The 8,104-nt window shown below is 20.1% G+C and overlaps 2 protein-coding genes across 2 annotated transcripts, besides 23 other annotated features; one reads left to right on the top strand and one right to left on the bottom strand.

Annotated features, from left to right (window-relative positions):
* The first annotated feature begins 3 nt into the window (after positions 1 to 3).
* Positions 4 to 141: a microsatellite.
* Positions 67 to 210: a microsatellite.
* Positions 138 to 313: a microsatellite.
* Positions 314 to 340: 27 nt separating this feature from the next.
* Positions 341 to 431: a microsatellite.
* A 20-nt stretch (positions 432 to 451) lies between these two features.
* Positions 452 to 682: a sequence feature (AT_rich).
* A 195-nt stretch (positions 683 to 877) lies between these two features.
* Positions 878 to 909: a sequence feature (AT_rich).
* Positions 910 to 966: 57 nt separating this feature from the next.
* Positions 967 to 3,021, top strand: EDI_322170 (uncharacterized protein; the record flags this gene model as incomplete). The annotated part of the gene is made up of 1 exon (XM_001734186.1): positions 967 to 3,021. The coding sequence occupies one exon, from the start codon at positions 967 to 969 to the stop codon at positions 3,019 to 3,021; it is 2,055 nt and encodes a 684-aa protein (XP_001734238.1).
* Positions 2,889 to 2,917: a sequence feature (AT_rich).
* Positions 3,022 to 3,031: 10 nt separating the features above from the next.
* Positions 3,032 to 3,088: a sequence feature (AT_rich).
* A 9-nt stretch (positions 3,089 to 3,097) lies between these two features.
* Positions 3,098 to 3,399: a sequence feature (AT_rich).
* A 1,077-nt stretch (positions 3,400 to 4,476) lies between these two features.
* Positions 4,477 to 5,113, bottom strand: EDI_322180 (uncharacterized protein; the record flags this gene model as incomplete). The annotated part of the gene is made up of 2 exons (XM_001734187.1): positions 4,477 to 4,868; positions 5,011 to 5,113. 2 exons carry the CDS (start codon positions 5,111 to 5,113, stop codon positions 4,477 to 4,479), a joined length of 495 nt encoding a protein of 164 aa, XP_001734239.1.
* A 53-nt stretch (positions 5,114 to 5,166) lies between these two features.
* Positions 5,167 to 5,955: a repeat region.
* A 28-nt stretch (positions 5,956 to 5,983) lies between these two features.
* Positions 5,984 to 6,051: a microsatellite.
* A 41-nt stretch (positions 6,052 to 6,092) lies between these two features.
* Positions 6,093 to 6,262: a microsatellite.
* Positions 6,148 to 6,335: a microsatellite.
* A 96-nt stretch (positions 6,336 to 6,431) lies between these two features.
* Positions 6,432 to 6,482: a microsatellite.
* Positions 6,483 to 6,505: 23 nt separating this feature from the next.
* Positions 6,506 to 6,550: a microsatellite.
* Positions 6,551 to 6,569: 19 nt separating this feature from the next.
* Positions 6,570 to 6,729: a microsatellite.
* A 4-nt stretch (positions 6,730 to 6,733) lies between these two features.
* Positions 6,734 to 6,848: a microsatellite.
* Positions 6,849 to 7,198: 350 nt separating this feature from the next.
* Positions 7,199 to 7,300: a microsatellite.
* A 2-nt stretch (positions 7,301 to 7,302) lies between these two features.
* Positions 7,303 to 7,382: a microsatellite.
* Positions 7,383 to 7,418: 36 nt separating this feature from the next.
* Positions 7,419 to 7,506: a microsatellite.
* Positions 7,507 to 7,638: 132 nt separating this feature from the next.
* Positions 7,639 to 7,694: a microsatellite.
* Positions 7,695 to 7,696: 2 nt separating this feature from the next.
* Positions 7,697 to 7,877: a microsatellite.
* A 45-nt stretch (positions 7,878 to 7,922) lies between these two features.
* Positions 7,923 to 8,104: a microsatellite.

Below are 8,104 nucleotides of genomic sequence, written 5' to 3' on the forward strand. Positions count from 1 at the left end.
AATAAATAAACAAAAGAAATAAAATTAAATATATAAATGATAAAGAATGTTTAATATGTAATTTTAATAATAAAATACTAATAAAATAAATGATAATCAAAATTCAAACATAAAATAAATGATAATATAATTGATAATAAATGAATTTAATTAAATTATGATATTATAATTTAAAATTGAATTATATAATATAATACAACATAATATTATTGAATTCTATGTTATTTTAATTTTAATTTATCTATTTAATTTCATAATATGATATTTAACTATCATTTCATAATGAATTAATAATATTTATTTTATTAATTTATTCATAATGTTTTATTCATTCATTGATAACAAATAAATGATAAAATGAATAATAAATAATCAAATAAATAACATAATAATCATAAATCAAAAATAATTAAATAAATATAAATAAATAACAATGATAAAACAACATATCAATATATTGAAATTAATTATTTCAAGAAATTATTATCATTCAATTTATTAAATACAAATAAAGAAATAATTAATTAATATACTTAAATATTATATAGAGAAAATTGAATTTAAATTAAAAAAAGAATATTTAATTATAAAACATTTCATACAATTTTAACAATAACAAGAAATAAATAAAAAGGGGGTAAATATAAATATGTAATTTTATTTTATAAATATTTCTAATTTACCATTCGATAAAATAATAAATTAAATCAATGTGATAACAGGTAAGAATTAATTTATATTTGAAAATATTTGAAATAATGAATGATGTTTGATTTAAATTAAGAACAAAAAACATGAAAATATATCAAATGTAATGTTAACAAAAAAAGAAAATGAACGCGATAGGAAAATAAAAGAAAGAGGAATTAAGTGAGGGTAATAATTTAATGATAATAAATAATAAATAAAGGAAATAAAAGATAGATGAGTATTTAAACATAAACTAAGAAAGATATATTCATTAAAATGATCAATTTGTTACTTCTATTTATTACTTTCTCATTATCAAAACAGTGTAGTGAATATACTACAAATGAAATAGATACAGTAGACAGTGCATTTGAATGTATTGAATCAATTGAAACAACAGAAAAAGAAAATAATGATATTATCACAGGATTAAAACATTATTTAGAAGCATATGTGTTTAAAGATATATTAAAGAATCCACCACAACCATCATTTTCAAATAATTATTATGAAAAAGTGGATATTGATGAACAATTAAATAAAATAAACACAAAAACAACAAGTATGTATGATTTCTATTCTCAAATACAAAGTCTTATTATTTCAACAAGAGATGGACATTTAGGTTTTAGTGTAGATGAAGATCTGAATAAACCAAATTCAGAATTAACTAATTTCTTTTATTTCCTTCCATTTACAATAAATATTGATAATGATAAGAAAATGTATTTAACTCCTAGAAACGAAATTGAAGATATTCCTATTGATGTTCCAGAAGGAATAGTTAATAATGAAAATGTAGCAGTTAAAACAATAAATGGAGAAGATCCATTTAATATTATTCGTGAATTTGGAAAGAAATACTCTGCTTTAAAATGTCCACATGCACAATTTACAGAAGCAAGATCAGCAATTTCATTTGGGCCATTGAGTGACACACCATTATCAAAAGAATATTTAAATACACCAATAAGTATTACATGGGAAAATGAAGAAAGTGTCACAATTAACTATTCTATATTCAAGCTATCAACACCTAATAAATCACTTAAAGAATTACTTCAAGGAGAAGAAGTTAAACAAGGAATTAAACCAAAATTAACACCAGAAGAAATAAAATCAAGAAAAGAAATTGGCAAAAGAATGAAAACAAAACAAGGAATAATTGAAAGATATATATCAGATGATAATAATGTATATTGCTCATTATCAGATAATAAAATTAATACATTTGTCATTACAGCATTTGACCCTGAAGATGCATATGTTGAATCATATGAAGATACAATTACAGAATGTATTGATTTATTTGATTCTAATAATTATCCTATTCAAGTAATATTCCCAAAGAATGGAGGAGGTGATTATGATTATTCACAATGGGTTCAGAAAATACTTGCACCATATGATGATGTTAATGAAATAGAGTCAGGAAGAATATCAGATTTTACCGAATATTTAATGAAAGCAGGAATGGGCACAATTTTGTATGACCCAGAAACATGTGAGGTAAGAGAAAAAGAAATTAATCCACAAACACTTGGAGAATGGTATACAAAACCAAAGATTATTAAATATGGTGATGTTGAACATAAAGTTTCACAACCATCAACTGAAAATTGGGAAGCAAAGAAATTAATGAAAAACCCAAGAAAACCAACAGAAATAGTAGTTTATACAGATTCATTTTGTTATTCTGGTTGTTCACTTGTTACAAAAGGATTAAAAGAATGGGGAGGAGCTATTCTTGTTGGATTTGATGGTGATCCTAATGGTAAAGATGAAGAATTTGAAGTAGGATTATCACCAACCAGTGTTATTGATTTAAATGAGATGGATGAAGATAATATATTTACACAATATGGATATAAAGTTGGAATAAGTGTTAGAGAAACATTTAGACATAATTATAATTATGATGAAAGTATTCCTAGAGAATTCTTAACTGATATGATAGATGAAAGAGTGAATATATATCCATATGATATACTAGATGAAACAATAGAAGAATTTGAAGAAGAAACAAAGAAGATAATAGAGAAATATCAAACAAAATGTAATCCAAAGAATAAAAGATTAGTTAAAAGAGATGAAAAATGTGATAAAGAAATTAATATAGAACATGGACATGGAGGATATGAATGTGGAGATAATGGAGAATGGAGTACAAAATGTGTACTATCATATTGTGATGAAGGATATAAATTTGATTATAATAATAATAAATGCATTGAAGATGTTTGTGTTTATCCACCAACAGATGATGGAACACCAAGCATGACAGTAAACCTAGTCATGATAATAATTGGAATAATCACATTAATTCTCTAATTGAAGAAGGTTTAATTTAAAATATAATTTTGGTTTAATAAATATGAAATAAAAAAGATAAATATAACACTCTCTTATTTTATTTGTTATATTCATTTTAATTAAAATAAAAATGAATATTTTATAATATTTAATTGATGTCATTATAAATATAATAAGTATTAATTATTTGTTAATTATATATTCAAATTATACATTAAAATAATGTATAAAATAGTTATAATTATTCATGTTTTCATTTTTATTTATTTGAAATTATTGAAATAAAACCATAAAATCATTAAAATAAATTCAAATTATCATTTTGATTATTATTTTTCATATTCTTCATTATAATTTAATACTTTTTCTATTTTATATATTTTATGATTAATTTTACATTCAGAACTAGTTCTTGGATTAACAATATATTTGTTATCTTCTGTAACAATAATTCATAAACATTCATTAATATCAATCTCATCAAATGGTCATTCTCTTTTCAATATTATTTTAACTTTAAGTAAATTAATAAAATCATTTGATATTTCTTGAACTTTTTCAAATCCAATCATTTGTTTTTATACAATTCAATTTTATTTGTTATAGTTTGTGCATCAACAATATTATTAAATGATGAATGGAGTTTATCTAATTGTTCTGGATTAATGTTTATAGTTTTTATTGTTCTTCCAAGTGGTGTATTATTATTATATAAAGATATTTTAGATGAATTATTTTGTTTATTTGTATTGTTTGTTGGATGATTATCATTACCTCCTTGTTGTGAGTTGTTTGTTATTTTATTTTGTGTTAACATATAATCTAATATATCTTTTATTTTAAATTGTTGTATTAATGAATAAATATCAAAAATTGAAACAGCAACATCTGATACATCATCTACTTTCTTTATTACTACTTTACCAACTTCAATTACTGCATCTCCCCATAATTTTTTAGTTTAATTTTTAATTCACTTATTTCTATTTTCAATTTATCTAATAAATCTTGATTGTTATCATGTTTTAAACTCTCTGGTATTTCTTTAATCCTTTCTATTGTGAATTCAATCTATGAATATTTATTTATAAGAATTTGTGCTTCTGTATTTAATCTTTTTATAATCTTTTTATAAAATTCATTAACATTTGAATCAATAAATAATGAAGTATATTTTATGTTAAGTTAATGTAATTCCAAGAATAGTTTCTGTATTTGTTAAATATAAATGTATGTATTTAATTACAAATTGATTAATCATTTTCCTAAGAATTGTCATTAATTTAAGTTCTTCAAATGATTTATCACTTAAAAGTTGTTCTTGTCTTGTAAAATAATAATTCACTTTATTAATAACAAAACAAAATTCTACTCTTTTCCATTCATTTAATGTTGGTTGAATCTCTCACTCAGCTTCATACAATATATCAATTAATGTTTTGAATTTATAATATAAACTTTTATATGAAGACATTAATTCATAAATTTTAATTCTATGTCTTGATAAAAACCATCATCATAATCTATAATATAATCACTATTCCCATTAAAATTCTTTTCAATACAAATACCACATATTTTACCTGTTTTTATTTCATTTCCATATTTTTCAATTAATTCTTTTGTTTTATATACATGAAATGCCAAATGAAATATTCTCTTTTCATCTTCTGATGATTTTGAAGATAACTTTCTTGCTAAAATATTACACCAACAACGATACCCTTGATATTGTCCATAAATTGGAATTAAATTAGTAGCCAAATTTCTTAAAAATCCATGTGGTTCTCCTTTTTCTGCAATTTGTTTTGAATTACTTTTAAGGATATCAGGAATAATAAACCAATGTTCTGATAGTTCATTTTCTAATCATTGATTTAAAATATTATGTATTTCACTGAAATGTTATTGAAGAAAACAAGGTATTCTTTCCCATCTTGTTGAAAGTGTACATCAGGTTCAACAACTATCTCGTTTTGTTCTTCTTGATGGTTTGAAATTTTATACCTATTTTATGAAATTGAAATATATTTTGTGGATAATGTTCTTTAAGATATGCCATTTCTGCTCTTCTTTTCGTTCTTTCATAATTATATTGTAATGTAATCATTTAATTCTGAAATAATGAGATTATCAAATTTATTTTATTTCATGTTTTTAATGAAAGAAGAGAATAATAAAGAGAAAGAAGAAATGAAATACAAATAAATGAACAAACAATTAATAATTTATCATTTCTTATTTATCATTAATGATGATAAATGAGAATGAGTTAATCATTCAAAAATAAGAGAATGATACATTATTATTTCAATTCATTGTTGAATCACAATTGAATCTGATGTAATTAATTTATTATATCATTTATATTTCTTGTTTGTTAATTTATTTAATTTAAAATTATACAACAAAGAAGAGTTAAATCACATTATATCTGTTTCATCTGAAACACAATTAGTGAATAAATTCAATGTTGTTGTAACTGATGAAATATCATCATTTCAAGATGATTTCTAAAATTAAAATATACTATTATTCTCACTTCATTTTTATTGATGAGATATGATTTTAACATAAGAATTTCACTTCATATGAATGAGATCATCTTAAAATAAATGAAATAATGAGAAAGAGAAGAATAATTTCTATCATTATATAATTCTTTTCATTTAAATTATTACAATTAAAATTATGATATTAACTTAAAGATGAAGAAATAGTAAGATTAATACATTTGATATTAAAATAGAAGATATTAATTAATATAAATAAGTAATAATAAACCATTTAAAATAAAGAAAGAAAATAAGATTGAAGTCAATAGAAGAAATAAAGAAGAAATAATAATAATAATACACAAATTGATAATGAATTAAAATAATTAATACATTCAATTTATTTGTTGAAATACAAGAAGTAATAAAAATAAATAAATAAGATAAATAAGATATACTAACTTTCATTAATTTTTTATTCAATGTCTTTTCTTTTCTTTGAATCTCTTCTTTCTTTTATGTCTATATCTTTTTCTTATATTTATTCTTTCTTATAAATTTTACTATTTTATAATTCTATACATGATAATTCAATATTTCTCTTATTTATTCTCTGTTTAATTCCTTAATTTTCTCTTTGTAAGTAAACTTATTTTATTATTTTTATAGTATTTCTATTTCTTTTACTACTATCTTTATTTATTTTATTCTTTATTCTTATTCCCTAAATTTGTTCTTATTCTATCTTCCTTTTATATTTCTTTATGTATTAATACTAAAACTTATCCTATTTAATTTATTAATTATTGTTCATGTTTCTTATATTAATATATTCTAATGTTCATGATGGTATTTGTATTGAATGTTTCATGTTCAATTTATTCATTACTAATTGATGGATGTAATTCTTATTTGAATAAAATGAAATAGAAATTTCTTGTTTTTTTGATTTTTCTTTTTTTTTTATTTTTCTTCTTATTTTTTATTCTTGATTTCATTTGAAATATAAAGAAAGAATAGAAAGAGAGAAGAAATAAAGAAAAAGAAGGAAAAATAATAAAAGAAGTTGATAAATAAAAAGAAATAAAATAAGAAGAAATGGTGAAAAGAATTACTATTAAAGATAAATATGAAGTAAAATAAAAGAATAACAAAATAAAATAAAGAAGTAAAATAAAGAAATAAAAGAAGAACAATAAATAAGAAAGATAAATAAAGGGAAATAAGAGAATAATAAAAAGAAAAAAGAATAAGAAAAGATAAAAGAAGTAAAGAAATAAAAGAGAATAAGAAAAAGAATAAAAGAATAAGAAATAAAAATCAAAAGAAAAGATAAAAAATAAGGAAAGAGTGGAATTTGATTTTTATATTTCATATTTCACAGATGAGATTACATCATTCACTCTCTATTAAATAAATTGATCATCAATTACTTCTTTATTTCTATACTTCATTTCAATTAAACCATTAAATCATTTATCATTAAATCATAATGAATTATATAATACATTAATCTTTTTACATTCATACCAATTCATTAATGAATAATTAAAATATTAATACTATTGATTGAGTTAGTTTTAATCGTTTTAATCTATTAATTTAACTTGTTTTGAAATAAAGAAAATTATACAAATCAAAATTAATAATAAATAACAGATATACCATTATCAATTATTATTATCATATCAGTTATTCATAAGAGAATATAAAAGAAGAGAATAAAAGAAAGAGAGAAAAGAAATAAAAGAAGGATAATACAAAGAAGATAGAATAAAGAAGAAAAGATAAAAAGGAGAGAAATAAATAATAATAAAAATAAGAAGAGAAAGGAAAAAAAGAAGAAATAATAAATATAAGTAGAAAAATATAAAGAGAAATGAATAATCAGAAAAAGAACATAATGTACTTTTAAGATATAAAATAAAAAGAAGAAGAGAAAAATAAAAAGAAGAGATGATAGAGAAAGATATAAAGAAGAATAAAAGAAAGAAGAGAATAAGAAGAAAGTAGGAAATTGATGAAGATATTTGTAATGAAATGAATAATCATATTAAAATAATGAGTAATAATCGATTTAAAGATAAAATAGAGGGAATAGAAGTAGATATAATAAAAGTATAATTTAACATAAAATCAGAAATAAAAGAAAGAAAATAAATAAAATAACATATAAATAAAAAGAATAAATTAAAAGTATAAGTAAGAAATAAATTTAAGAAATATCAAAAGGATAAATAAGTATTTTAGTTAATGAATAAGAAAAGAAAGAAGAAACAAAGAATAATAATAAAATAAGAAGAGTAATAAAAAACACAAAAAGAAATAATAAAAGAATACATAAAAGAATACACATATAAACAAGTTTTAATAAATGAAAAGAATGAAATTTAAATGATAATAAAAAAAGTATTTGTTACAATAAAATAAAAGAATACTAATGAGTGAATTAGAAATAATAAAAGAAGTTATAGTTAAATGAAGAAATATGATTAATAGAATAAAGAAAATATAAATAAAGAACAATAATTAAATAATGATAAAAAATAATAACAAAAGTACTAATTATATAAATATATAAACAACACAATTCAATCATTAGATAA

The sequence above is a fragment of the Entamoeba dispar genome, genomic scaffold (assembly GCF_000209125.1).
Source record: "Entamoeba dispar SAW760 scf_1105229457995 genomic scaffold, whole genome shotgun sequence".
In the NCBI taxonomy this organism is placed as follows: domain Eukaryota; phylum Evosea; order Mastigamoebida; family Endamoebidae; genus Entamoeba; species Entamoeba dispar.